The sequence below is a fragment of the Penicilliopsis zonata genome (assembly GCF_001890105.1).
Source record: "Penicilliopsis zonata CBS 506.65 unplaced genomic scaffold ASPZOscaffold_10, whole genome shotgun sequence".
NCBI classification, from domain to species: domain Eukaryota; kingdom Fungi; phylum Ascomycota; class Eurotiomycetes; order Eurotiales; family Aspergillaceae; genus Penicilliopsis; species Penicilliopsis zonata.
The window spans coordinates 398,096-424,894 of NW_019208919.1; the positions used below are offsets into that span (position 1 = coordinate 398,096).

The 26,799-nt window shown below is 50.7% G+C and overlaps 10 protein-coding genes across 10 annotated transcripts; 4 read left to right on the plus strand and 6 right to left on the minus strand.

The window, feature by feature from the left end:
• Positions 1–1,454: 1,454 nt before the first annotated feature.
• ASPZODRAFT_152709 (hypothetical protein) lies at positions 1,455–2,653 on the plus strand (the record flags this gene model as incomplete). Its single annotated transcript, XM_022725881.1, has 4 exons — positions 1,455–1,490; positions 1,545–1,828; positions 1,902–2,483; positions 2,548–2,653. 4 exons carry the CDS (start codon positions 1,455–1,457, stop codon positions 2,651–2,653), a joined length of 1,008 nt encoding a protein of 335 aa, XP_022580205.1.
• Positions 2,654–2,832: 179 nt separating this feature from the next.
• On the minus strand, positions 2,833–4,746 carry ASPZODRAFT_143583 (hypothetical protein; the record flags this gene model as incomplete). Its single annotated transcript, XM_022724925.1, has 2 exons — positions 2,833–4,410; positions 4,465–4,746. The coding sequence occupies 2 exons, from the start codon at positions 4,744–4,746 to the stop codon at positions 2,833–2,835; spliced, it is 1,860 nt and encodes a 619-aa protein (XP_022580206.1).
• A 471-nt stretch (positions 4,747–5,217) lies between these two features.
• On the plus strand, positions 5,218–7,101 carry ASPZODRAFT_133556 (hypothetical protein). The gene has a single exon (XM_022723300.1). The coding sequence runs from the start codon at positions 5,301–5,303 to the stop codon at positions 6,939–6,941; it is 1,641 nt and encodes a 546-aa protein (XP_022580207.1). The 5' UTR covers positions 5,218–5,300; the 3' UTR covers positions 6,942–7,101.
• Positions 7,102–7,449: 348 nt separating this feature from the next.
• Positions 7,450–8,879, plus strand: ASPZODRAFT_68722 (hypothetical protein; the record flags this gene model as incomplete). Its single annotated transcript, XM_022729532.1, has 2 exons — positions 7,450–7,954; positions 8,032–8,879. 2 exons carry the CDS (start codon positions 7,450–7,452, stop codon positions 8,877–8,879), a joined length of 1,353 nt encoding a protein of 450 aa, XP_022580208.1.
• A 405-nt stretch (positions 8,880–9,284) lies between these two features.
• ASPZODRAFT_17146 (hypothetical protein) lies at positions 9,285–10,724 on the minus strand (the record flags this gene model as incomplete). The annotated part of the gene is made up of 6 exons (XM_022726967.1): positions 9,285–9,517; positions 9,584–10,211; positions 10,272–10,367; positions 10,429–10,497; positions 10,589–10,609; positions 10,674–10,724. The coding sequence occupies 6 exons, from the start codon at positions 10,722–10,724 to the stop codon at positions 9,285–9,287; spliced, it is 1,098 nt and encodes a 365-aa protein (XP_022580209.1).
• Positions 10,725–11,147: 423 nt separating this feature from the next.
• ASPZODRAFT_133561 (hypothetical protein) lies at positions 11,148–12,272 on the minus strand. The gene is made up of 2 exons (XM_022723301.1): positions 11,900–12,272; positions 11,148–11,835 (listed from the first exon to the last, which is right to left on the minus strand). Exons 1-2 carry the CDS (start codon positions 12,233–12,235, stop codon positions 11,458–11,460), a joined length of 714 nt encoding a protein of 237 aa, XP_022580210.1. The 5' UTR covers positions 12,236–12,272; the 3' UTR covers positions 11,148–11,457.
• A 1,255-nt stretch (positions 12,273–13,527) lies between these two features.
• Positions 13,528–14,575, plus strand: ASPZODRAFT_510809 (hypothetical protein). Its single transcript, XM_022728427.1, has 4 exons — positions 13,528–13,565; positions 13,677–13,935; positions 13,997–14,431; positions 14,537–14,575. The coding sequence occupies exons 2-3, from the start codon at positions 13,790–13,792 to the stop codon at positions 14,400–14,402; spliced, it is 552 nt and encodes a 183-aa protein (XP_022580211.1). The 5' UTR covers positions 13,528–13,565; positions 13,677–13,789; the 3' UTR covers positions 14,403–14,431; positions 14,537–14,575.
• Positions 14,576–14,642: 67 nt separating this feature from the next.
• ASPZODRAFT_69234 (hypothetical protein) lies at positions 14,643–16,465 on the minus strand (the record flags this gene model as incomplete). Its single annotated transcript, XM_022729568.1, has 2 exons — positions 14,643–16,321; positions 16,411–16,465. 2 exons carry the CDS (start codon positions 16,463–16,465, stop codon positions 14,643–14,645), a joined length of 1,734 nt encoding a protein of 577 aa, XP_022580212.1.
• Positions 16,466–16,877: 412 nt separating this feature from the next.
• Positions 16,878–19,519, minus strand: ASPZODRAFT_510273 (hypothetical protein). The gene is made up of 5 exons (XM_022728426.1): positions 19,334–19,519; positions 18,556–19,280; positions 18,168–18,479; positions 17,625–18,104; positions 16,878–17,548 (listed from the first exon to the last, which is right to left on the minus strand). The coding sequence occupies exons 2-5, from the start codon at positions 19,194–19,196 to the stop codon at positions 17,290–17,292; spliced, it is 1,692 nt and encodes a 563-aa protein (XP_022580213.1). The 5' UTR covers positions 19,197–19,280; positions 19,334–19,519; the 3' UTR covers positions 16,878–17,289.
• A 321-nt stretch (positions 19,520–19,840) lies between these two features.
• On the minus strand, positions 19,841–21,606 carry ASPZODRAFT_133565 (hypothetical protein). The gene is made up of 3 exons (XM_022723302.1): positions 20,484–21,606; positions 20,175–20,423; positions 19,841–20,102 (listed from the first exon to the last, which is right to left on the minus strand). The coding sequence occupies exons 1-3, from the start codon at positions 21,218–21,220 to the stop codon at positions 19,949–19,951; spliced, it is 1,140 nt and encodes a 379-aa protein (XP_022580214.1). The 5' UTR covers positions 21,221–21,606; the 3' UTR covers positions 19,841–19,948.
• Positions 21,607–26,799: the final 5,193 nt, after the last annotated feature.

A 26,799-nucleotide genomic window follows, 5' to 3' on the forward strand; every position in this document is an offset into this window, starting at 1 on the left:
TGAATGAAATGTAAGTTTTATCCATCATTCTTCTGCTCGAGGTAATGATTTTCGACAATTCTGCCGTCTTTGCAAAAGACTTTTGGTGGGAGGGGACATTCCCTTTGGTTCCTCTGAAGGGACACGGCTTCTACCACAACCCCTGCCATGACAATGACTCTGGGCAGGACCAGAAGACTATACAAGAAATGCGGTATATCCGCTAGGTGGAAGAAGGCTGGGAACCTAGCGGACTGACTATTTTCTGCTCCCCGGCAGGAGAGCTCACTGGTCTGGAACCCATTTTCATCGAATAGATGGTATAGACCAGAAAAAGACCTCCTGGTATGGCAAGCACAATGGGCTGGCAATATATCGTCTCCACTGGCAGAGGGAGGGGGGGACAGATCAGTTCCATCAGTACAGTGACGCATCATATGGACTCTTTGCATCGGCCATATCTTATCGTATGTTGACTACCTTGTGGGAAGATAATCGATATACTACCTTATAAGCTGACGGGTCTAGCTGGAGCCAAGTCAAGGAAGACATATACCACTTACCCCGTACTGGTAGCCTGGCCAATGTGGTGAGCGACAGTTATTTCATTGCAGCCAAGGCACACTTCTCGGTTTACACTACGATATCTCGCTAGTTCAAGATGAAGTGGGAAGCATGGGTGTTAGCTGGATGCCGAAAGATACAAGACATCCAAACTTGGACTCTACTGGATGCACAAACAAAGACACACCCACGTCTTCATTTCCTTACGAATGGGTACAGTACACACTCGAAACCTCTCCGTGGTGCTTGCTCATCTCTAAAGTAATTCTTTCTGATATTCTTGCCCTGTGAGTCTGTTCTATCAGATCTGGCTATAAAGGATTGATGATCACACATCAGAATGGTACCAAGGAGGTCTTGAGACAATAGTATAAAGATACTAATAGTTAAGGTATTAATATACATGCTCTCAAATTCACCCTGCAACGCATATTATGCTTCTCTCTCGCCAGTTCCAGACCTGATCAGTCTATACGTCAGATTAATTCAGTAGTGAGGAGCGCGTGCATTAATTTGGCAGGAGAAAGGGTCATTGATGTTGCGTATGGAGCAAGGAAATATCCTTGATATGATTTCAGTTTCTATCACTAAGGACGAATCCTGTCTATTTTCCGATATATGTGATATGGTTTTTAGTATACTTGGCTGTAGATGGTTGTATAAAGTAGTATTGTTGAGTATTACTAGAATATTTAAAGATGTTGAAATCTTATTTAAATTTTCTCTAACCAGTCCAAATATTCCTAGAATATCAATATCGGGCTTTGATAGCTACTGGTAGTAAATATATTTAATAAAGAGCTCAAGACAGCTGAGCGGATAAGAACTTGAAGCCCTATTTCCCACCCCTGCCCATCTTCCCCGCAAACCACCAATGTGAATTGTACAAACAGCAGCTCCCAACGGACGACATGCCCCTCGATACAATTTACCTCGTCCGCCATGGGGTACGTCAACTGCTCCCTTTTGATATTTAAAAACCTAACAGATTTCCCTTCCAGCACCGGCTCAATTGGACCATCGACTACAAGACCGGCGAATACTTCTCTCAATTCCCCACGCCGACAGGCAACCCCGCCGACCCGACGCTGACATCGCATGGCGTACGGCAATCACACGAGCTCGCCGCACATGTCGCGAGGGCAGAGTTCCAGCCCAAGCCGTTCCGCATCTACAGCAGTCCCTTCTATCGCTGTCTGCAGACGATCCAGCCGTGCGTGGAGGAGCTGAAGCGGTCCGCTGAGAATGCGGCGGATTTGGACGTCAGAATTGAAAACGGTTTGGGGTATACTCTTCACGACACCAACATGAAGATATATATATATAACGAGACATGCTAATACTCCCTTGTACTCCAGGGAGTGGTTCGGTTCAACCACTTTCTTCGACCACCCTCTTCCGTCCCCTGCATCGGCTCTCCAGTCGCACTTCCCAACTATCCTGTCCGTCTCACCAGAGACATACTACAAGCCTCACCTCCTCCCCTCACCCCGCGGCGAGACCATCCCTGAGCTGCACGACCGCGCCGCCACGGCCCTCGCAGCTATTATCGCCGATATCGACCGCGAGATCCAGAGCAAAGAAGCCGCCCAGTCGGCCTCTACCCCGCGTACCAGCAAGGCCATCCTTATCTGCTCGCATGCCGCGACCTTGATCGCCATGGGCCGTGCCCTGACGGGCCGCATGCCCGAGGACTCGAGCGAGGAGGACTTCTACGTCTTCACCGCTGGTCTGAGTACATTCCGACGACGCCAATCTCCTCCGATTCCCTCTTGCGACTCTGAGCAGGGCAACGAGAACGCCCTAGCGGAAGGTACTCGCATCCTCCGCCCGGACACGTTTGTTCCTATCTGGAGGGACGGCTCAGGCGTAGCCGGTGGATGGGATTGTGTCGCAAATTCTGATTGCAGCTTCTTGTCGGCCGGTGCGGAGAGAGGATGGTAAGTCAACCCTCCCCTATACATCCATGATGTAACTATCCCTTTTACTTATGTTGGTGAACAGGCACTTCAGTGGTGAAGAATCTTTCAATACAGGGCCTATGGCGCCGAGTTCTGCAACACCAGTAACGGCGGGGGAATCTTCCACGACCGCGAGCTTAAAGTTGTGATGTTGCTCTGTACATACTTTTAGAGTATAGATATAAGACAACCTGTCGCTGTACATGTATTGAGCTACTTGGGTGATCTTCATTGACCAGAAACATTTATTCCGCAAAGCTCAGATGGACATATTATCTAACGCTATGAAATATGTTATGAGACATGCTATGAAACATGATATGCTCAACTATGCAGCTCTCTCTTCCTCCCCCCGGGGTATCATCGGACGGTGCATCATATCTCCACGATCATCCTCCTGCTGGCGCTGCTCTGGCTCCTGCTCCTGCTGTGCCACCCGCTGCTCTGCTTCCTGCCGAAGGCGCTCTGCCTCTGCCGCCTGTGCTCTCTCGGCCGCGTTGCGCACTTCAATCTGTCTCTCACCGACGCCTGGAACAAGACTCGCAAGTAACAATACCACTGATCGCTCGAGTCTTCTCAGATTCTGTCGCCAACCAACAGGGCCCTCTCTTGCTCCACCAACCGGGGTACGGGCATTCTCCTGTGTAGAATGCTGTAGATGCTCGTCCGGGCGGAAATGCACCAGGCCTTCGAGGTGTCGTTGCACAGGTGCGATAAAGATCCCATGTAGCTGTCGCGGTACACTCGTCTCCGAGGCGAGAGCAACTAGGACCGCCAGGGTAACGAAGATAATACGTGACCATGTGCCTGGCTCGCTGAAAAGATAGCAGAAGAAGTAAAGCCGTGCAAACAGCCAAAATCGCCTGATGTTGCGTGCGAAACCAAACTGACCATTGTTGCCGCCTCGCTGGTTAAGGACCGCCTGACGAACGACATTTTCAACCATCATGGCATCCCCATTTGCGTGCGGAGTATGCGCAACTGCTCCCTGGCCGCGGATATGTGCTGCGACTGAGTTGAGCGCCGCAATGGACCTCTGGATTGTTTCGACCTCGTCAGGTGGCACAACCAATCCTTGGAAGCCATCGGGAGACGAAATAAAATAGGCAGAAGGTTGGTCGGGGCGGCTTAGATCAGGGATAATACCGGGTACGCTGCTTTCCATATTTGTAGATCTAGATCCAATTATGCGAAGCTGATCGGCACGGGTAGAGATGTTGAAAACGCGGGTAAGAAGCGATTCGATAGACCCTTGTCGTCGGATATCTGGGTTCCGGTATTGATTATCAAGGATGCTGAGGAGCTGGCTTCGCATCCAGATGATGTGATCGAGTGGCGGAGCAACTCCACGGCTCACTTGTTCCTCTGCAAGGGCTATTTGTTGCTGTATGAGCCGTAGCAGAAGGTGTTGGTTATTTGGCAATTGTGCACTTGGTATCTGGTCTCTCAGTATATGCTCGGTTGCGCCACTTGGAAAGGCCGTCTCGGATGAGATCGCATCCCTCAATACTTGCGGGTTTGGCGGGTCTGACACACCAAACGATGAGAATGATTGTGTAGAGGAGGTGTGAGTAGCGGCTCCCGTTGCAGCTCCCTGGGCTACATTTTGCGGCGACCTGCGCGCGCGTTCTTGTTGTGCGATTTGCCGCTGCATATTTTCAATATTTCTTCGGATAGCTGCACCGATGTCCGCTTCGTGAAGCCCCGTTGAAGCCATCGGCCCTCGAAACCGCAATCCTTGAGGTAGGACGGGTTGATTCGGTATGTTTATCCGGCTCGTGGAGAAGAAGGGGTTTTGCTGCAATGGGGTCGCGGATGGGCCCTGAAGAGAAGGATCTGCTGCAGGAGAATTGGTGGATGAACTAGGGTCCGGAGGAAGAGCCAGATGCATGGTGTATTCGGAAGCCTGCAGCAGCGTCAGCCGAGTTGATTCACAAGCCTTACAATATTAGACACCCACCTCAATCGGACTCAATATCTCCTGCAATGTAATAACATTGTTCGACAGGGATTTCCCACGATAGATCAGCCGCTGGTTTTCCGCTGGAGGCTGGCTGGGTAGAGTTTCCGAGATACGGGCCTTGAGTTCGGCAACAGTGGTGGAAAGATGGAGATCTTTAAAGGTGAAGCGATTCGGCGGTGGAAGCGATGGGCACAGAATATGCAGCGCGATCGACCGTATCGCATTCTCAGTGGTCGCTGAAGTCGGTCGCTCGTCTGAAGGCAAGGTATCGGAGTTCATTGTGGCAGAATGAAGCTGTGGAGCTATACTCACTCCAGCTCAACTCGTAGATAACAATAGTATCAGCTTCAGCCTGAAAGATAGATATCAGCATCATCAGCTAAGCAATTTCGAAAGCTCATCCAGGAAAAGCGCAGAAGACCAAGGCGGCAAATAAGGAAGTAGTAGATCACGTACAGCGTGGCGAGTTTGCTGTCAACAAAAGCACGCAGACTTGCTGGAGACACTGTCAACTTCCACCTAGATGTCAGCTAGGCCTCTTACATATCACCTCTCTCGCCCGTGGTGTAAAAGATCTCGATCATCCCCGTCGTTTCGATCACGCCAGCCTGTCGCATGCGCGGAGACGCTGACGTTGCTTCCCGTTTTGGTCCGGAAGATCTCTCCTTCCGATCTGCCGGGCGGTGACCCGAAGAGGAAACGCTGAATGGTTTCATCGTCACCAAACAGAGGGAAGGACGAAAGACTGCCAAAAAAAAATACCTGACGATTGTCCTCACCACGCCTCTCCTGGCTACAGATTTCCCGTTGATGGAGTAATATAATCCTGCAATATGGCCTTGTGCCCTTCTACCCGCTCTATATTTTCACGTCGGTTTTGTGCAGCCACTCCCTTGACGGGGAGGGCTGTGTTGATGCACAGTATGTCCTGCAAAGTCGTTGTTGGCCGCCTTAACAGCACAGGCAGGCGATTCTCAACCTCTCGATACTGGAGAGACTCCCATAATGAAAATAACTATGGTACTGGAAAGGGCTCTTTTGGATCTCGCCTGCGCTTTGCTCTGCGAACCACCAAGATCGAGTGGTATCCAATCCCTGTCGGTCTAGGAATTGGTCTTCTCGGATTACTGCAATTCTATAAAAGTCAGCGCAAAGAGAAGGAGCGGTTAGAACGGGAAGCAGCCGGCGAAGTCTGGCAAGATGGAAAGCCTCCACGTCGTGAAAGGATCCGGCCGAGTGGACCCTGGCAGGTCCAGATTATGTCCACATTACCTCTAAAGGCAATGTCACGGCTGTGGGGTCGCTTCAATGAACTGGAATTGCCGTACTACTTCCGTGTTCCTGGATTCAAGCTCTATTCGTGGATTTTTGGAGTCAATCTGAGCGAGGTGGCCGAGCCTGACCTGCATACCTATCCAAACTTGGCTGCATTCTTCTATCGTCAGCTGAAGCCCGGTGTCCGACCTCTGGATCCCGACCCATCAGCGCTTCTGGCCCCCTCCGATGGGCGCATTCTCCAGTTCGGTACGATTGAGCGCGGCGAGGTGGAACAAGTGAAGGGAATGACCTACAGCCTGGATGCTCTCCTGGGTGCAGCGACCCCTACTCACGCCGACCATTCAAAGAAGTTTACAAACCACACCGAGGAGCTTGCTGCTCGACATGACGCTACCATGGATGCCCACGAGGAGTTTGCAAGAGTGAATGGCATTTCCTATACATTGCCAACGCTTTTATCGGGCGAAACAGACGCAACTGTGAAGAAAAGGGCATCTCTGGATGCCTCTGTTGCGTCCAAAGATGTGGCCGAGGCCGAAGTCAAGGCTGATCTCGCCCGCGGGGATGGCGCTTCCTGGTATGCACCCAAGCCTCTGTCAAACAATGCGCTGTTCTATGTGGTTATTTACCTGGCCCCTGGCGACTATCACCGATTCCATTCTCCTGTCCCGTGGGTCGTGGAGAGCCGACGTCATTTCGCCGGAGAATTGTACTCTGTTTCGCCCTATCTCCAACGCCATCTGCCTGGCCTTTTCACCCTGAATGAGCGCGTCGTTTTGCTGGGTCGCTGGCGCTGGGGCTTCTTCAGTTACACCCCTGTTGGCGCTACCAATGTTGGCTCGATTAAGATCAATTTTGATCGCGAACTGCGGACTAACAGCCTGACCACCGATACCGCTGCGGACCTTGCGGCCGCCTTGGCCGCCAAACGTGGCGAGGCCTACCCCGGCTTCGTGGAAGCGACTTACCGCCACGCCAGCAGGACTCTGGGCGGCCATCCTCTCCAACGCGGTGAAGAGATGGGAGGCTTCCAGCTGGGTTCGTCTATCGTCCTGGTTTTTGAAGCTCCCATGGGATCTCGGAACCCCCTCGACGCAGGTTGGGAAGGAGGCGAGCGCGAGGGAGGATGGAACTGGACGATTGAGAAAGGCCAACGCATTCAAATGGGCCAAAAACTTGGGTTTGTGAAGGAGTAGACGGCTTCAGCCATTAAAACGGAACGGAACGGCTTATGTCGTACTATGAGATTTTCAACAAATTCGGTGTATGTGTTTTTCTATGCTTATGGTTTGCTTCATCACGCAAACATTGCCTGTATTATAATATTTTCTCATCCTTGACAGTGTTAGATACCAGGTGGCAGCTCTTAGCGAGTGAGCAGCTTTTTCTATATACTGATGATTAGTTTAGGCATTCGTAAGACATCCTTACTATGTATTAATACCATGAATACCTACTCATAAGCGTTGTAGATACTTTCTTTTGTATGTAGATCATCAATGCAAGGACCTTACTTACGCCTTGGCAACTTTATCGCCGAGGCGATAAAAACATCCCACGAAGAGCTCCCAAGCTCAGATAGAACTAAGCAGGCTCGACCACACTATGCTGCTTGACAACGAAAGACCCCGCCAGCGCTCAGTCAACCTGTATCTCTCTAATTGATCTCCGGCCTCACTCAGAGCCAAAACCCATCCATCCACAATGCCTCGCAACCTCCTCCGCCGTCACCCCGCCCCTTCCGCGCGCGAACCAGTCAACAATACAGACCCAGATCCAGAAACCCCACAGCTACGCTCGAGTCGAGCTCGACCCGCGCAGGCAGTCGCTCATCAATCATTCCAGACACCGCCTCAGCTCCCAGCTGCCTCGTTACCGCCGCAATTGCTTCCATCGTCCGGCCCGACGTTATCTCATCCAGCCGCTGCGGCGCAAGCAGCCCTGACGTCGATGTTTGGGCGCGGGGGCCCTTTTAGGAATCGACGTCACGTTCAGATGATGGACGAGGATGATTTCGAGGAAGAAGAACATGAGGCAGAGGCGGAGTATTTGGATGATGAGCAGGAGGGGTCTACGCAGGGTCCCGACGTCACTTTTGAAGGGGATGACGACGAGGAAGCACCAGACGCAGACGAGATGATCGGAGATGAACTGGGAGATGACGAAGATCTAGATGCTGAGGACATTGACGATCTAACAGGAGATCGAGGTAAGACTGTTACTTCGTTGGCTGTAATCCCGCGGCAACCTTGAGGCTAACTACTTTTTTCTATAAAAATCTTCCAGAGCGATCGCCATCCCCTTTACCTACAAATCTTCGCGAAATATCCTCGCTGGCATCATGGACAGTCTCCACGCACAAACCGGGCTGCGGTGTCGCAGCGTTGCGCAACCCCTCGCCCTCGCAGTACTGGCAATCAGACGGGCCGCAGCCTCACACTCTAACACTACATTTCTTCAAGCTCGTTGCTGTTGTCAAAATCAGAGTGTACCTCGACTTCGATCTCGATGAGAGCTATACGCCAACGAAGATGATCTTTCTTGCGGGGATGGGCGGCAACGATCTCGTCGAGTTTGCCATTTGGGAAGGCGAAGGGCCATGCGGCTGGGTCGATATCCCACTAGATGGGGTTGGGGGAAGAAACGGTGGCTGGGCCTCTACACAGCAGAAGCGGAGAAGAAGACGATTATCAGGGAAGGGTCACAGTCCTAGGAAGAAGGGTGCGGATGATTACTTGTTTTCAGATTCGGATGATCATGGCGAATACCATCATGATGATACCGATGAAGCAATGGACGATGAGACGACTGATGATGACGCCGATGATAAATATTCCGGGAACGTTCTCAAGGCGATGGTCATCCAGATGCGCGTGATGGAGAACCACCAAAACGGTAAAGATACCCACGTCCGTGGCTTCCAGGTGTTTGCGTGCGATGAGGACCGTCGCCGTATTGGGACCGCTCCCTCTGCTTCGGCCAGTACCCAGGCCCGAAAACAGAGCATCCGCAAGTCCCTCCGTGCCGGCAAGGATGACGATATGCTCCATCCAGAGGTAGATGAGCAGGGAGATGCAAGAACAGCTACGAACCTGGAGGAGCCAGATTGGATGGGCGAGCCTATCATCCGATAAACAACATGGAACGATGCCTCTCTGACTTAGTCCATTTATTTGTATTTCTATTTCCCCTTGAGGTGGCGTCCCAAGAACTCGGTGTTTTCGATACCCCCATTCCGTTACTTCTCATCTATGGAACGACAAAGAAAGTCCTCTTTTGTTTATCCTTTCATATTTATGGGTTTTATTGTAGACTATCTCTCTCTCTTTCTCTCGTATATCATCATGGGGTTTTTTTTGTTTCATACTGAAATTAGCAGAGAAGCACTTAGCAACCCCTAAAAGTCAAAATGGTACCCATAAGGTGAATGCTCCAGTCATTTCTAGTATATAGAGGGGGTATGTCGGGAAAATGAAAAAAAAAAGAAGAATCAATTAAGAAGAATGAAAACAATACCATTTTGAGTGAAAGCTGTTCATCTAGTTCAGGAGCTTCTCCAGCTCGGCAGCAACCGCGTCACCGACCTCCTTGGTGTTGGCAGTGCCGCCGATATCGCCTGTACGGACGCCAGCCTCGATCACGTTGCTGACGGCGGTCTCGATGGCTTTGGCGATTTCGAAGAGACCGAAGGAGTACTGCATCATCAGGCCGACGGAGAGGATAGCGGCGACGGGGTTGACGATGCCTTGGCCGGCGATATCGGGGGCGGAGCCTAATGAATTAGTAAATGAATCACTAGATATAAGAAGGTGAAGGAAAGGAGGAATTATTTTCATACCGTGGATAGGCTCGTAGATACCGTTGACCCTGCTCTTGCCGTCGGGGATACCGCTCAGACTAGCGCTGGGGAGAAGGCCGAGCGAGCCCGGAATGACACTGGCCTCATCGCTGATGATGTCTCCGAAGAGGTTGCTGGTGACGACGATTCCGTTGAGCTTGCGCGGGTCCTTGACCATGATCATGGCGGCGGAGTCGATAAGCTGGTGGCCGATCTGGACCTGGGGGAACTCCTTGGCCATGACCTCGGTGACGACCTTGCGCCACAGACGGCTGGTGGCGAGGACGTTGGCCTTGTCCAAGCTCCACACGGGCAAGGGGGGGTTGTGCTGGAGAGCGAGGTGGGCGGCCAGACGGGTGATGCGCTCGATCTCGGCGCGCGAGTAGGGCTCGGTGTCCATGGCGAACCCGCTGCCGTCATCCTCCTTGCGGTCACCAAAGTAGATACCGCCGGTCAACTCGCGGATGATGTTGAAGTCGACGCCCCGGCACACCTCGGCCTTGAGCGGGGAGCTGTCGACCAGGGAGGGAGCAGCAAAGTTGCAAGGGCGCAGGTTGCCAAAGGTGCCCATTTCCTTGCGGAGCTTCAAGATACCCTGCTCGGGACGCACGGCACCAGTTCCCCATTTCTTCAAGAAAAAAGTCAGTCACAAGAAAAAAAAAAGATAGAACAAATCTTGTCGACCTACCGGCCCACCAATGGCACCCAGGAAAACGGCATCAGCGTTCTTCGCGGCATTCAGAGCCTCATCCGTCAAGGGAACTCCGGTAGCATCGATGGAGGCCTATGGTTCATTCAATCGTAAGTATTTGTTGGTCTGTAATTCCTCCTCAAGATATACTCACACCACCCAGCAGATGGTCCTGGAGGTTGAAGCTCAGGTCGCTACGGCTTTTCTCGATGACGCGGAGGACCTAATTCGCAAAAGAAAAAACAGGTCGGATTAGCTCATGATCAATTGTATTGAGACAATGCCTCCTCTCCAAATAGAAAGGCTCCTCTCACCTTAACAGCCTCCGCGGTCACCTATGGCAGTCATCCTAGTTAGCTTGGCCTCTGTTGGCTTGTGTGGAGTTGGTTAAGACGTTACCTCAGGACCGCAGTGGTCTCCAGCGAAGACAACAATGTTGAAAGAAGGCATTTTGGAAGGCGGGAGGGAGGAATAAATTATGGGAGCAGGACGAGGGATGAATCACAGTTGACTTGTTTCGCAACAGATATTATATTCCCTTGGAGCTTGCCAGCTTAACTTGCACATTATGGAGGGGCGCAAAACACCGACCCCGCGCTCCGACACCGGCTCCGGCAGCGGAATCCAGAACGGCTTGTTTTTACCCGGACAGAGGAGTCATATGTAGTACATGCCAGTAAAAGTTCTATTTGTGCAGTCATTGAGCAAAAGGATGGATTAGATAAATGATTAGAAAAAAAAGTTAACCTAGGTGACAAGAAAGCGAAAAAGGAGAAACATGTCATCGCAGAACAAAGCATACTCCCTCCCCGCCGATTCCCTACCGAGACGCATGACGAGATGAGACAAGAGACAAAAAGCATACAAAAACAAAAAAAAAAAAAATCCTGATGACCGGAGACAGCTGAAGTAGTGCTTCTTTTGAACTCCGCGACAACGTACCTAGAGCTCCAGAGCCATGCACAAGACGACAATCTGCCAAGGAAAAAGACAAGTCCTCTACGAACGATGGAAAATGGAATGGGCAGGATACAGTGAAAAACAGGCCCAGGCAGAGGTGGAGGTAAAGAAAGAAAAAAGGATGGAGGGAGAGAAAGAGAGGGGTAAATGGACCCTTATGTTCAATGAGGACGGAGAAGACTGTTTCCCAAGTCGTGATGGCGATCCGAACGAAAGCGAAGACTTAGATCTTCTTGCCGTTCTGAGCGGCTCGGCGGCGGGCGACATCACCTTCTGCCAGCCACTTGCTGGCCTTGACCATCTGCACGACGTTGATTAATTGCTTGAGAGCCATGACCGGGAACGAGACGCCGGTGATGATCCACGGCAAGGTGCTGTCGATCTTGTTGGCCCGGGCCATCTCTAACGCACCGGCGCTCCACGGGCTGGCGAACAGGCTGGAAGGAGCCGGGTGGGCAGGGTTGCCGGGGAGAGCAGACGACGGCTCAGGGTCGGCAACCGGCTGTAGGAGAGAGGGCGAGAGAATGGGAGAAGAGAAGGAGAGCAGATACAGGCCGATAAAGAAGGCCTCGTTGAGAAAGCAGCAGATGAAGAGCACAGTCTGCAAGGGACGGAAGGGTTAATGAATTAAGAACGAGTCTATATCGGGAAACGCTAACACGCACCTTGCTGTGGTAGTACTGATAAAGGATCCAGCTTCTGCTCGAGTCCACCTTCTTGTGACTCTGGCCAGAGCCGCCCATGCTCAAAGTAGCATACATGTGCATGTAATGGCTCGCCAGGTCTAGGGCGATCAGGCTCTGGAACACAATGGCCCATCGCGGCCAGGCGGAGCTCAAAAAGACGAGCAGACACGCAGTGGTACACCGATCCGTGACCATATCCAACACCGCACCGAAGGTCGTGGACTGGTTAAAGTACCGTGCGGCATAGCCATCCAGGGCATCCAGCAGACATGATATGGTATAGAGGATGGAGCAGGTTCGCGGGTGCAGCGGCATGTAGTAAAGCGAGGCAATGGTGAGGACCACTCGTGCGTATCCTACACATCAGACCGAGGTATCAGCTTGTGTATGATCTTGCTGCAGGACAGACGCCGTGCGCCGCTTACCGATCAGATTCGGTATGAACAGGAAGATATTCTCTGTCGATTCCTCCTCCGTATCAGATGAGACATTCTTCTTCCTTCCCTGCTTCGGCGAAGACCTGGTCACAGTATTGCTTGCGCTCGACGAGTCGCTCTCTTCGGACTGGGCGGCCAGAGCGGCCTTTTGCCTTCTTGTTCGTGCAGCCATGTTGCTCTGGGAGGGGTAGGTGATGTATGTTTATGTCTAGGCTGGGCAATCTCACTCGACCTAGTCAGGACAGATAAGGCTGTACTCGGTAGCTCGCACGTAGTGGACAGATAGCGACCAGCGTTGCGGGCGCGCTCAGGGGGTGGTTCGTTATCCAACGGAATTCGCGATCAACGGGCAGAATCAAGACGGCGCGTTTTTCGACAAGAGTGTTGAACCTGTGCGGCAAAATCAACCGAGAGAATCGTTGTCCAGCAAACTGAGGTTTTTTTATCTAGTAAATCCCCCCAAAAAAAATCAGCCCGGTTTGACTAGCAGCTTGTGGCCCACCTTCTGACACGCACCTTGTTCACGCGTCCCGAAGGCGGAATCGCTCGTTGGAACGACGGGGAAACTTTGGCGGGTCGACGATACGCGAGTTCTGTGATCTGGTATCTCGAGATGGACGATTTAGGTCTATAGATGTACTTCGAGGGGGAGTAGATAGCGACCTGCAGACTGCAGGGTTCAGGCCGTGTCTGTTCGTCGATAAGGTATGATAAGCCAGACAGCGGTGGTCTCGAGGACGAGGAGGAGACACCGGCGATCGAGAAGAGAGAGAAAAGAAAATGGATAAGGGAGCGACAGAAAGTTAATGGATGGCAAGGAAGGGAAGGCAAGCTGTGAAGATATCAACAGAGCTCTCAAGCTTTGGTTGTCGTCGGGATGGCCGGGACGGAAACAGCTTCTTGGCCGTGGCCGGAAAGATCATCTTATGACGACCGAAGCAAGTATGGGTTTTGTGTACATTATTGACTATTGCAGCAGCGTCAATTTTTCTCTCTCTTGTTCTATACCTATCCCTTGATGTCCTTGCACCTTCTTATCCCATCCCAGCCTCATTAAGTCTCTTCTTAGCCCCAATATTGAATCTTCGTGTGAATTTCTTCTCTCTACCGTCTCAGCCTCGAGTTTTATCCAGTTATATTAGTTATCTTAATGATGACTATGCCTGCTCAGCTTGACCGGCCATAGGAGAAGACTAGCTCGACTGAAAGTCTGTACAGAAGGTTTATAAGGCTTCTGCCTCGTATTCAGTAGCTAAGTACCTAGACAGCTTCTAGGCTTCTAGGCAGCCTTGGGATTCTCGTAAACTCATGACTCACAGGACATGGCTTTATTGCATACAGTTAAAGGCTTTGATTCTGTCGATGATCCAGTTTATACCTCTTTCCTAATGAAAAGCATCGCACTGAGAAGTGAGACCACTTATTGACCATCATGGTGGCACCACCATCACCAGACACCAACAACCCAGTTTACTTCTGGAAACCAGTAGGAGAGTATGGATTCCTAGGACAGTGGTGGCCATCATCATTTGAATGGGAGAATGAGGATGGCAAATACACCTACGCAAATGCAGAACAGTAATAAACCTCAAATCCTAAACAAAGATCAGACATCTTCTAACTATAATCCTTGCCCAAGATACATGATGCATCGTAAAGCGCTCCTCTTCGCTGGACCAAGCCACCCCATCACGCAAAAGATCCAGAAAGGCTGGAGACTGAAACCGGGGGCGATTCGCAATCTAGGCCGAAAGATCCCTCACTTCTCGGAGGAAGTGTGGGAGGAGCAGAGATTCGCAATCGTGCTGGAAGGCAACTATCTCAAATTCTCGCAGAACGAGGGCCTCAAGGCGAAATTACTTGCAACGGGGGATCAAGAGCTGGTCGAGGCAAGTCCGCGGGATCGCGTCTGGGGGGTTGGATTCGGAGCAGCGTATGCAGGTGCCAACCGAAGCGAATGGGGCTTGAATTTACTGGGCAAGGCACTCATGGAAGCAAGAGGGAGGTTGGCGAGGGAGAATCTCTGCAAGGCTGAAGTTATGTGACTGAGCCGGGCGAGAAAGAATATTCCATTGTAGGTCCTCTTCGCTTTGGATATCAATTTCATGACGTCGAAAACCCGGAATGAAAATAAAGGTTGTCAAAGGCCTTGATTTGATTGATGCTCGTGTATATACAGTTGTTTAAGCAGATGAAAAAAATATGTACAGAAAAAAAGAAGGGGAAAAAAAAACACATGCAATTACTACAAGTCAGCCTTTTTAAATCATCTTCCAAAACCCCGTTCATCTCCGTGACCTGCGCGGATCTGTCGCATCCTGTCGTCGCCATTCCCGCGACTCCTTGGTGCCCATACTGCCGACGCCTCCTTCTAGTCGCCGCTCCCAGCCGCCAAGTCGGACCACGAGACACGTTGCGTTGTCGCCTTCCTTGGTGACCTCGGTTGCGAAGCTGACGACGTCGCGTGCGCCTTGGTCCGGGGTTTTGGCCTCCTTGACGATATCGACGATCTCCTGATCTTGGAGCGTACCGCTGATCCCATCGGACATAAGAACCAAGAACGAGTATTCTGCGGGGCCCATCTCGATGCGTTTGATCTCCGGCTCCGCGGAGACTCCGATTCGTTTCGACTGCATGTCACCAAAGGCTCGGGTGTTGGCCAGCCCGCTCATGCGCTCCTCGCCGAACGAATCGGTGACAAACGTCGCCGCATAGCGGCGCAGCCGGTTCGCCTCGATGGGTGAAGAAGGGTGGTGGTCGGAAGTAAGAGGGATGGCAAGCCCGTTTGTCGTCGAACAGAGTAGGATCCTCGTATCGCCTACATGCGAGATGAGAAGACTCGACGGTGCAGCGGGATGCCAGAAGGGCGCGGGCGTCGGGGTGGAGATCATGGCCACACTGCAGGTGCTTCCACCTTTGAAGCGTTTGCGGCCCCCGATCTTCAACGAGCGCGTCTGGCTGGGGCTGTACAAAATGTCGTCTTCGTTCAGAGGCTGGTCGGCCTGAACGACGTCGTCGTCCCGCTTCGCTGCTTGCGCCGACACAAAGTCTAGGTCTGCTCGCAGAAACGCGTATTCCATCACCTCTTCAATGGTGACCCCGCGATCGCCGTCGTCCACCGCATCACTTGTCGAGTCCGCTTTCTGGCTCAAACACGAAAAATGCGGCGGGACGAATCTCTTGAAATACCCTCCAACCATACCCCTCCAGTCGTCCAAGAGTTCCCTTTCCAGTTCACTAATTCTTTGGGAATTCCCTCTCTGAACAATCGGCAGAAGCTGTTGGGAAGACTCGGTGTCTTCGAGCTCATCCTTTGTACATTCGCCCGCCTCGCCCGCCTCGCCTGGCAGGCTTCTCCTTTCCTGCCTTATACTAGACTGTAGCTCGAATTCCGCCGCCGCGCACTGTATGTACTCGTGTAAGTTCTCCCGTAGAAAGTTACTGCACTCTGCTCCGCCATGGCCGTCGAAGATGCCAAAGTAGAATACTTGCGGATCCCCGCTCGCTGTGTCCGCAGCACGATTTTCCAGAGGCGGCGGGTTAGACGCGCCCGATCGCCGGATAGTCAGGGATCTGGGGGCCCGTTTGGCAAAGGCCGGGATATCGAGCACCCCGGCCTGATGGGCATCCTCGTTTGCCGGACGGGTGCCCCGCGACGTCGCGACGCCAAAGTGATGCTTCGCGCTCCGCAGCGGGATCCGCACCACCGTCGTCTCACGGCCTACCAGCGGGTGCAGCAGGGCTGGCGAATGCGAAATTTCGCCCGTATGAGGCACGGAGGCGGATCGAGGGAGTTTGTGGAAGGGGGAGATAGGACCCCTGGAATCCGGATGAAGAGAAGACGACGGCAGATGCGTGACGAAGTAATCGTGGAATTGGCCCCGTTTCGTCGCCTTGCTGATATTATTCAACAACGGAACGCAGTGATCGCTGACATGGCGGATCCCCAGGGATACAGCGAAGCCTAAAAAATGAAGAAAAAAAGACCAGTCAGTGATAACTACGTTCGTTCACCTGTCGGAGATAAGCACTGTGCAACACACGTACAGGGACAGTCAGCCAGCGTCCAGACCTGGACGGTTACCCGCTTCGCAGAAATCCCAATCATGAATGGCTAGACATTGACAAAAAGATGCGACCGGGAGCACACACGTCTCACCTCTGAAGGAGAGAGGGAAGGAGAGGAGAGAGGGGGGGTAGGAAGAAAGCGACAGAGCAGAAGAGAGGAGAACCGTAAAGAGTGTTGAGCTGGAACTGGCCCGGTCCGATCGGAGTAGAGACAGGGCAAAAACTCTCAGGGCAGACGGGCGGCAAGAAAAGAGCCAGAATATCGCCCCGAGGACTTCTTACCTCCTGCAGGGCTGTATGAAAGCGAAAATAAAAGATACAGTGTAAATTCTATCCTCCTTGCAGTTGTTTTTGATAACTGTAGAGGATCACTCTGCCATGATTGCAGTAACCAGATCCTTCCTTCAGTGCCAACGTCATCGTCTTCCGGCCAGATTTAAAAGCGCTCTTTTCGATTAGCAAACGAGACACAAGAAGCCCGTCAAATTATTAGAATCTGTGGAATTGATTCTACAAGCCAAGGCGCTATTCTTCTACACTACAGAGACTACGCCAGAGCGAACGAGATGGCTCTAGAAGAGTATTATTGCATTGAAGTACTGACAGAAGGGCTCCTATAAACATATCATCTGAGACGCAGCCGATCGGCCTGAATTTGAAAACCATGGATAGCAAAGTATTTGGACGAAGAAAAAAAGAAGCAGGCACCTACCAAGGGCAGGGTCGTCTCTACCACCCAGCCAAAGAGCGCGTGTGGTTCTGCCATCGTGATTGTGCCTAATAACGACAATTAGATTGAATACCTACCAAAAAAAAAAAAGGAATTCCGGGCGAAGATGGAACACGAGGCGACTTTTGGTTTTTTCAGATGGCCTTGGTGCGAGAGAACAGACTGCTGTAGACAGCATCGACGACGGGCTGTGCAGTGATCTGTTTACCGCCGAAGAAACGGCCGTTGAGACCCTTGATAGCGTTTTCGCCGCCCTGAACTCGGTCAAATTTCAGGTAGATGTCGCCTTGAGAGTTGGGATCTAGAGCAATGTGAACAACATGGCCATATTTTTCTTCGCACTCGGCGCGGACGTCATCCTCCAACTCCTTGATCCACTCTTCGCCCTCTTCACTGTAGAAATTGTTAGTGTTCTATCAGACTACAGGAATGGCAAGAACGACTGCAGTGAGTGGGTATTTCGACTTACTCAGAAGGGTCGAACATGTTGCGAAGCAAAACACATCGGCTAGCCATGTTGACGTTGACAGGTAGCGGCTTCGTTTCGGCCTTGGGTCGAAGAATCTTCTGCTTTTCATCGGCCGCCGGCTCAGCCGGTTCATCGGTTCTCGCGAGTTTGCGCATCAAGGCGTCCCTACTATAGTTGCTGAAATTAACGCCGGCAACATCTGTATCATCCAAAGCGCTCGCACCAGCGCCCTTTTCGGTATCTCTGGCACCGGCCCGGTCGAAATTGTTGTTCCCACCAGCCTGCACACCACGTCCACCGTGGCCGGAGAAGAGCGAGCCCTGGAAGTTATGTTGGCTTGCTGATTCCCTCTGACTACGTGCACCCGAGTCCGAGGTGGTGAACTTATCGTTGCCAAGGCCAACGCGGATCGCTCGACCAGCAAGATCGAAACCGTTCATCTTTTCCAACGCATCTCGAGCCTGATTAGGATCACGGAACCTAGACAGCATCTCAATCAGTCGTTGCTCGGCGAGTTTAGTAAAGTCTCAGGAAACTACTCACTGCACAAAGCCATAACCCCTGCTTCGTCCAGTCTCATCCTTCTGGAGCTGAACGAATTCAAGTTCGCCAAATGGCTCAAAAACATTCTGGATATCACTCTCAGTAATACTGAAATGGATGTTACCCACGTACAACCTGTGAAACGGCGCCGAGGTATTGCTTGCACTGGATGCCTCCGCCGGGTTGCGGGCTTGTCGGTTCTTCTCAGCTTCGGTCAGCTGTGCGATTATTGGGATTCCTAGAAGCTTCTGCCCTGTAAGCTGAATCCCAAGAGGGACTGATTCTTCGCTTCTGAATTCAACGTAGCCAACACTGTAGGTTTTTTCCCCCCTTTGTTAGATCCTCGATCTTTATAATAAGAAAAGATGGGGGCTAGAGGTAAACTCACCCTTTGGACCTCCCGCTAACTCGGTCCTTGACAATCTGTGCTTCCTTCACGGGTCCGACCTTTTCAAAGAAGGCGATCAATTCTTTGGTTCTCAACCGCGCTGCAAGCTGCTGGACAAAGATGGTACGCCGATCGCGTTCATCTTCATTTGGCTCCGGGGTCTTGGTGCGCTCCTGACTGGGGCTACGTTTACGTTCGCGGCGGGGGCGTCTGTCCTCGTCTCGCTCGTCACGACGAGACCGTCCCGAGGGACGGTAGTAGCGATCATCATAGGGGGACCGAGAGCGAGAGCGAGCTCGGCCACCACCACGATAAAAGTCGCCGCCGGATCGGTAGTCCTCCCCATAACGGTCCCGGCGAGCGCGGCTCCTGCTCCTCTTTCTGCTTCTATGGCTTCCGTTAGCACTGCCGTGTTCGCTTCTCGGACTTTTCATTTCTTCATCTCCATCGGCATCACGTTCGCGGCGGCGGTCACGGCTTCTGTTTCGTCGCCTACGCTCTTTCTCGCGCGAGCGATCACGGTCACGGCGCTCGCTGGGGTCGGCTTTCGAGTGGCCATCGCGATCTTGGGATTGGGGTGTGTCTTGAGCGGAGGGAGCAGCGGTCGACTCGAGAAGGGCTTCAACATCTAAACCGGACATCTTGCCGATATATTCAAGGGAACTCCCGTTCTTCCTGGGCGTAGCTGAGAATAGAAATAGCGCAAATGAGGGTCTTTCAAGTCACTTGGATCTCGTTAGAGAGCGGTAGCTTAGGAGGCGTTGACTGAGAAGCGAACCCTTCAATTTTTGGTTCAGTCACGAGGGCCAGACTGCAAGTTCTAAAATTAAATAAAGAAGTGGTCTTGATTGAGAAGAAAGGAACTGTCTGAGATGAGGGGATTAATGTTCAGTGTTAGGAGTGAACTGGAGATTAGGCTGGGAAAAGATAACTAAGGGAGATGTTTCCGCCGCACTCTCACGTGACTTGATATTCGCCTCCTCAGAAGTCCATCAGAGATTTGGAATTGTATTAGAGCAAAGGCTTCTCAGATTGGTCTGCAAGGTTCAAATTATCTAGATCTTGATGAAATTGAGAAAGTAGAGTTAACCTATAATTAAAAATGGTACCATTATATATTAAGTAATCGTATGTGATCAAGGAATAATACAGTGACAGGGCCAACAACAGGGAAAGTCAGGGGGAAATGGTACACCAAGCGACCTCTGCTGCTGGACAAGCGGGTGAAGCTGTTGACAGTAATGTATAAATAGGAAAAAGCCACTTAAGCCAGAATGAGGTCGTACCCGTCATGATATCGTGTTTCGAATTAGAACCGTATGGGACACAAGAGTAAACATTCACATGGAACTTGATTAGTAGGGGGAAGGCAAGGCTGAGACAAGGCAGCCCTCTACTGGGTCTTCAAGGCCTTAGGAGGGGGGGTCAGGATCTCAGTGCCAAACATTCTGTCCCAAAAGCGGCTGGTCACCCCGAAACCGTTATCAAAATCGGCGAAATGATGCTGGAGGTGATACTTCTTCAAGGACTTGTAGTACGAAGGGAGGCTATAAATGCGGCATCAGTAAACGGCTGGCCTACAGATGAAATAATGGACAAGAGACACCGGCTGGACTCACTTGCGATGATGAAGGAAGTAGTGGGTCATATCATAGCAGATATACCCGAAAACTCCACCACAGTACACAGTCAAGGCGGCATACCAGTTGTAGAAGAAGACTGCGTGGGCCAATTTCCAGAACGGGGCGGCAAGAACGATGAAAAGAGTCGGGGGCATGACCAGTCGGTACTTGTCCATGGGGAGGTAGTGGTGAATGCCGTGCAGGAGGAAATGTAAAGTCAGGCCGACGCGATTATCAGGGAGGTACCTGTAGGAACGTTAGTTATGGTAAGGGAGATGATAACCAGGAAAACAATCATCAACGTACTTGTCAATGTGGAAGAGGAACCGGTGCATAAGATACTCGATCAGCGTCCAAAGGAACAGGCCACCGACCCAATAGGCAGCTGCAATCGAGGCATTGCCCAGTCCAGACAATCCAACAATGGTCCCGTATGTCACCGGCGGAAGCCACATAATAGGCACCACATACCAGGCGGTCTTGCTGAGTGGCTCAAGGAAGTTGCCAAACAAGGGCGCTGATTCTCCTCCTTTGTAGTGGCGAGGACGATGGATCTGTTCCAAGTAGAACTCCTTGGAGAAACCACTGTTCCAGAGCTGGAGTAGAAGTGGCTTGTTGAGGTCGAGGAACTTGTGCGTCTGATAGTCTCTGCTGTAGTCCGTTTCTACGGACAAGTCCTCTTCCCTAGACATGCCCGTGGTCGCGTACACCGGCCCATCTTCAGACCCATCCACCTGAGTATCCTTCGCGTTGCCGTTTGCCTGGGGGTTCTTCGAACCGGGCCCAGCGCTCAGAAAGCCGATATGATAGTCGTCAAGAATTTCATAGGCGGAATCGGTATGTCTATGAGAAACCTCATCCTCCAAGATCTCGCGTACATCTTTGCCAGCGTATTCCAGAACGAGATCGCCACCTCCGGGGTGGTCCTCAACAAAGGGCGTGATATCAAACACCTTTCTTCCCAGGGTCACATAGCACGATTTCGCGGTGTTATGCGATTCGACCTCGGCCGAAGTGAAGGTAGGGAGAGTCTTTCCAGGCATGGTCGACGATGGAGGGAACAGCGAAGTTCGGATCGGAGGGATCAGGGGGCCACGTCGAACAGCTTCGTACAACTTCCAGTTGGAGCAGAGAGACGCAAAGAGTGGGCTGTTCAGGTGTCCAGATCAGAGTGCCGCAGGCTTTTAATCAGTTAATAACAGACCACCAGGGAGTGGCGTGAGAGTTGCCCGGTATCCAGGATTCGCGGGTCCGATGGGCTCCGTGGCTAAAATTTGGTCGGGCTTCAGGAACAACAGGAACCGTTTTCCACTCAATCAGCAATAGCTAGTTGGCATCGAGATACAGGGGACGCGTAGAAAGCCTTTCAGATAAACAAGTCACAGTGTTTCAATTACTGCATAGGTATGAGTTAAGCTGGGAGTCACTGGTAATTATACAGTAGGAAATATGAACAGGGGTGCTTCGCGACTCCTGAATAATTAATTGATTAGGTAAAGTCGATGCCGATCGAAATAGCTGACTAAGAATGGCATAGTCAAGCCCTAAGCCCTAACTACCCAGTTAGTTTATGGGGTACCTTCAATGCTGGCACTGGCATTATTACTCTGTCAAACTCCTTACTCTTTCTATCCAGCTCTAACAAATGAAACCAGGACCAACATTTTGAAATTCTTAAAACCAAGGATCGAGAAAATCAAGAAAGACGGGGGTGTCTCGCAAACTCCCTGGCCAACACAGACAGATCTAGAGTATCTGGTCGAGCTATCCACTACGCCACGGCCCCTATTTATCGATGCAGACACTGTCTGTCGCTTTGTCTATGATCGGAGTCGCCGTAGGTTTAAAGCCCCTGTCAAGCGACCGAGTCTCTGGTTCATGCAGACAGAGAAGAGCCTGTAACCCTCGCAGCTGACAGAAATGTATACCCTCATCCTGTTCAAGGACAGGAGGACGAAGAGAATCCAATATCACTAGCAACTGACATTCTCGGAGAGGTAAATATTGTTGCCTCTCCCCTCCCTACCACAGTATGAGCAGTGCTCTTGAATATAGAGAAGGACGACATTCGCCGATACCTCCAAGAGCTCTAGGCACTTCTGAATGTTCCTGATATGCAGCACATTCAGTGCAGATCCGGCACAAGCCTTTCAGCGATTTCCTGTTGGCTACAGGAGAGGAACAGCTGGCCCCATTTCGAGTCGTTGCAGAAGAGACACATGGAAAGTTGGCATTGAGATGCTTAGAGATCATGGACACCATGCTTAAACAAGACATCTGCAACATCAAAGACCCTGGAAGGGAGATTAAAGACATCATCAAACATAACATTACACCTGAGCTCGAATATGCATGTCATTACTGGATATATCGTCGGCCGCACAGTGAGCTATATGTGTTGGACGACAATAAAATCTATAACTTCCTGCAGCGTGACTTCCTTCACTGGGTAAAGGTTTTATCCCTCCTCAGGATGATTCCGGAGGGCATTATATTAGCTATAAGACTGCAGCAGGCTATTCCAGGCGGGTACCAAGGGTGCGGATCCCTGAAGTCTGTTTCTGTATGATGCAGAACGACTTCTGTCCAGCTACGGGTCCATAGTTGAGACAATTCCTTTACAAATCTATGGCACTGCTGCCACAATCTGTCCGAATGGGGAGAAGGCAGCTGAACACACAGTCTTGCCACAGTCAAGAGCTTCATGCTGGGCTTCGCGGTGGTTTTTCATACACCAGGTAGCTGGAGTGCGAGAGAAATGGGACTCCTGCATCCAAAAACTTGAGGGGGACAGGCACCAAGTATCAAGTGTCACATTTTCCCGGGACAACAACAGCATTGCATCTGGTTCAATCGATGGCATGGTTTGTATATGGAATGCGGCCACAAGAGCTCATCAGCAAACTCTTGACTGCAGCAAGACTGTGTGTTCAGCTGCCCTCTCCCCAGACAACCAAAATATTGCAGCAGGCTTAGAAAATGGAAATTCTAGGATCCGGAATACAGCCACGGGGTCTCGATGATTCACTCCAAGGCGTGGATAGATGGATAACGTGCGAGGTGGGAAGACTCTTCTTTGGCTGCCTCCTGACTATAGGCCAAATTATGGACCCGATTGCGTTGCTACCAGTGGTGATACTCTAGTCAAAGGCGATAAGTCTGGCGGAGTGATATTACTGGACTTTACCTTCTCTAGCTGAATATGAATGAGAAGCATAAAAGATAAAGTCACAGGGTTATAAGCTTGCAAGAGCCCTCCAGAATTTACCAACTATGCCATGAGCAACAATATAGCATTCGCTAATCTAATTCTTCAATTCAAGAAGAGTAGTCATATTTCGGTGGAGGATCATCAATAAGATCGAATGAGTTGTCATAATTAAATCCAATCAGGCCCATCAATGAAGAATAGGAGATTCGGTGATAATACCCAGTCGTCTTGTCAAGACTAAATATCTTCTCATAATAAGATCTTTTTTCCGGACTGAGCTGAAAGCCCCTGGCCTCCTTGCAACAGTGACACTCAAAATTGCAATGACCAGCTGCAAATTTCCATTTTGATAGATACTGGTGATTAGAGCAGCATCCAGCTTTCTTCTACGGCATCCTCCTCTCCACACACAATCTTTACGCAGTACACGGTGCATATGCCATCTCGGGTGTGATCGCCAGAAGTTCATTACTTGGGTAAATGGAGAATCCTGGATATTGCCCCTATGTATCCACCAATTTCGTTCGAGTTCCCAGTAGCGTTTATTCTGCTGTTCAAGATTTGCCTTTAGATCCTGAAGAAGAGCTGTATACTTTGTGCGATCTTCTGCGGTGACGAGTTGCTTCTCACAGGCCGCCAGCTTAATATTAAGGGCTGTCTCCAGCTGAGTGCTTTCCCGAAGGTGATATTCTTCCGTGAGCAGCGATTAGAGTCTGTGAAGGCCTTGCATTTCAGGATCTAGGTTCATTAAATACTGCCATCGTTTCTTCTGAAGGGCGTTGATCTCTTCGGGGTTTTCTAGATTAGGTCTCCAGGCTAAATATTCCTCCATGTTAGGAATAGGAAAGTAGAAAAGTAGGCAGAATTCAAGAGTAAATAACTGGTGAAGTCTTGTCATATCCATGATGTAACTATCTACCTAGGCAATGGTGAATGTATAGAACTAAGCCTATTCGGTCTATATCATATATGGTATCTAGGGCATAATAATAGGGCTGTTATCTGCGCTTATCGCAGGACGAGGATCAATTAGAAGCCTGACACAATGTTTGATATTATGCTCAAGCATCTAACAAAGACATTCATGGAGGCATTGATTGGGGTACCCATCGAAAGGTCCTCTTCGAGGGATCAGTAAATACCTACGTGAAAGGTCTCAGATCTACAGCAGACCCTCTAGTGCTATTTTCGTGTCGTCTTCTTACTAGGTAATATATTGTACCTTGTTTACATATCTTTTCAGTCACTACCTGTACCTACCTAGAGAGGTATTCACGTTTTCATTACTCAGTCACTTTTCCTTTTCACTGCTTACCTAGTCTCTTCCCCCCCATTCTTCTAGGCGTCCAAGTCAACAAGCTCCATAAAGCCAGTACCTCGACTACTGCTTCTGCTTCTTCTTCTCCTTCTTCCTCCTACACAGCAACAACGACGACGAAAACCACGACAACGACTGCAATGACGCGACGATCAAAATGGAAAACCAGTCGACCACCACCCTGGAAGACATTTATACGGTCTCACCCCCGCCAATCTCTTTGAGATTTTGCTCACTTATTTGCAGACGGTCTTTAAGGAGCCGTCTGACTGGTCGACGTACATTTAGATAGTTTTTTTTGTGCTCATTGTGCTGTTTTGGAGATGGGCCTCGGCACTCATCAAGTTGTAAGTGGATTTATTATGTTTCTTATAAGTGTGATAGTGAGGGTGAAACAGATCCAGTGCCTGTACCTGCTGCTTGTGGCCATGGACTTTCCCCAATATACCAATGTTTCTAACCAAGAATAGTAGTTTCCATATCGCAGTCGCCTTCTCCGATGCAACCGACGACGGGAAAACGACCGCCGACGCCGTAGATGGTGACAAGAATAATGGTAAAGATACCACCAAGTGTGGGCTCACATTGTGGCCGACTGGTCTTTAACAGTCGAAACGGCCGCTGACGCGGTAGAGACCGCCTCGTCGGCCTTGCCCTAGGGGGATGACGGGGATGAATGGTTTCACACGCAGCCTCAGTTGGTTCTAAGAGAACAACTGAGAGTCTCCCGAAGAGCGCCCCGAAGGAGCTAGAGGAGGGGCTTTCTCGACAACGTAAGTCAATAAAATAAGGGCTTAGTGACAGTGATAGAGATATACTGACTTGACAAATCAACAGATTCGGCCGGTTCCTGGTGGCGAGGCCGAGGTCTGGTTCATGCCTGAGGCAGGACTGGACAGCAATCCACGTTAGACCAATGGCTGACTAATACGAGCCCTAAGCCCTAACTAACGGTAGTTGGTAGTCAACATCGTAGCGAACTAATAATAGGCACCTCCCCATATGACATCTACTCCGTGTGCTAGGGAGAATACTAAGTTTTATTTAGCCATTTACCGGGCACTGCCTGTTCTCTGTTCTATTATTGCCTTGGTAATTCGGTAAAAAAAACCTGCAACGGGGAGGTCAGAAGAGGCTAATTTTGAGTACCACACTTTCCAGGCACTCAGCTAGTCAATAGTAGTATGGAGTAATTACTCGGCTTCAGCCATCCCCTTGAAGCCAACACGTGAACGTTGATTATGCTTATCTACAGGCAACTAGTTGAGGAGCTAGTTGGTTAGTTGATAGTTACCCAAGTTAGTATCTACCTACCTATCTGGGTAGGTCGAAGCTGTGGCTTGATCTGTACGGAGTATTGCATGTATATTATTGCCTGAAACTTGAGCGTTCATCCAAAGTCAGATATCAGAAATAAGGCCGAGTCAAAACCCAAGACTTAATTCTAGGTAAATGAAAGTTTGGTAATTAACCAGAAAACCAAACCTTCAGATTGGACAGACTTTGCAGAGGACCACGGGACAGTCAGCATCGGTATAAAGAACCAAGACCCAAGAATCAACACGACGACAAAGCAGTGAGTGAAGCACATGACAAGCCTTCCCCGGGCCCACTGTTATAATTTCGCCTCAGGTCGAGTCTTTGCGCCTCTTGATTCCCCATCGACTGTCGCTTTTCTTGTACCTCATGATCGACTCTGGAGACATGAAGGGTGGGTACTACCTAGGTAATACTGGGTATATTGTGGTCTCCGCCCGCCTATTGGCCGTTCGGCCGAGACCATGGAGCAAGACACAGCTGTTTTTAACTTTTCTGACCGGTGGTGCGCGTAGCCCTGGAACTGCAGCCCAGCGATCATTCGGTGGTATCTGCATCAGGCCCAGTCTTTGATTCTTTGTGATGTTCAGCTCAGCTGTGGGCGGCAGACCTGACAGTGGCCACTGTGGATAGTAGTCCGGAGAACACTGCGTCAGTGTTATCCTTGCGTGTTCGACTGATTGTACAACGAGTTCAGGATTGATGTCTCTTACCACATAGATGAAACAGAGTCCTCCTATGTCTCGCCAATCGTTTCTGGTTCTGGTTCTGGTGCT

Excerpts from the sequence above, each read along its gene's own strand:
- ASPZODRAFT_133556 (XM_022723300.1), top strand. The coding sequence starts at position 5,301 with ATGGCCTTGTGCCCTTCTACCCGCTCTATATTTTCACGTCGGTTTTGT.
- ASPZODRAFT_133561 (XM_022723301.1), bottom strand. The coding sequence starts at position 12,235 with ATGCCGCTGCACCCGCGAACCTGCTCCATCCTCTATACCATATCATGT. Across the intron at positions 11,836-11,899 it reads ATCAGTACTACCACAGCAAG|ACTGTGCTCTTCATCTGCTG; the intron begins GTGCGTGTTAGC and ends CGTCCCTTGCAG.
- ASPZODRAFT_510809 (XM_022728427.1), top strand. The coding sequence starts at position 13,790 with ATGGTGGCACCACCATCACCAGACACCAACAACCCAGTTTACTTCTGG. Across the intron at positions 13,936-13,996 it reads ACCTACGCAAATGCAGAACA|ATACATGATGCATCGTAAAG; the intron begins GTAATAAACCTC and ends TCCTTGCCCAAG.
- ASPZODRAFT_510273 (XM_022728426.1), bottom strand. The coding sequence starts at position 19,196 with ATGTCCGGTTTAGATGTTGAAGCCCTTCTCGAGTCGACCGCTGCTCCC. Across the intron at positions 18,105-18,167 it reads AGGGGTTATGGCTTTGTGCA|GTTCCGTGATCCTAATCAGG; the intron begins GTGAGTAGTTTC and ends GATGCTGTCTAG. Across the intron at positions 17,549-17,624 it reads AACATGTTCGACCCTTCTGA|TGAAGAGGGCGAAGAGTGGA; the intron begins GTAAGTCGAAAT and ends CAATTTCTACAG.
- ASPZODRAFT_133565 (XM_022723302.1), bottom strand. The coding sequence starts at position 21,220 with ATGCCTGGAAAGACTCTCCCTACCTTCACTTCGGCCGAGGTCGAATCG. Across the intron at positions 20,424-20,483 it reads TTCCTCTTCCACATTGACAA|GTACCTCCCTGATAATCGCG; the intron begins GTACGTTGATGA and ends ACGTTCCTACAG. Across the intron at positions 20,103-20,174 it reads TACTTCCTTCATCATCGCAA|CCTCCCTTCGTACTACAAGT; the intron begins GTGAGTCCAGCC and ends CCGCATTTATAG.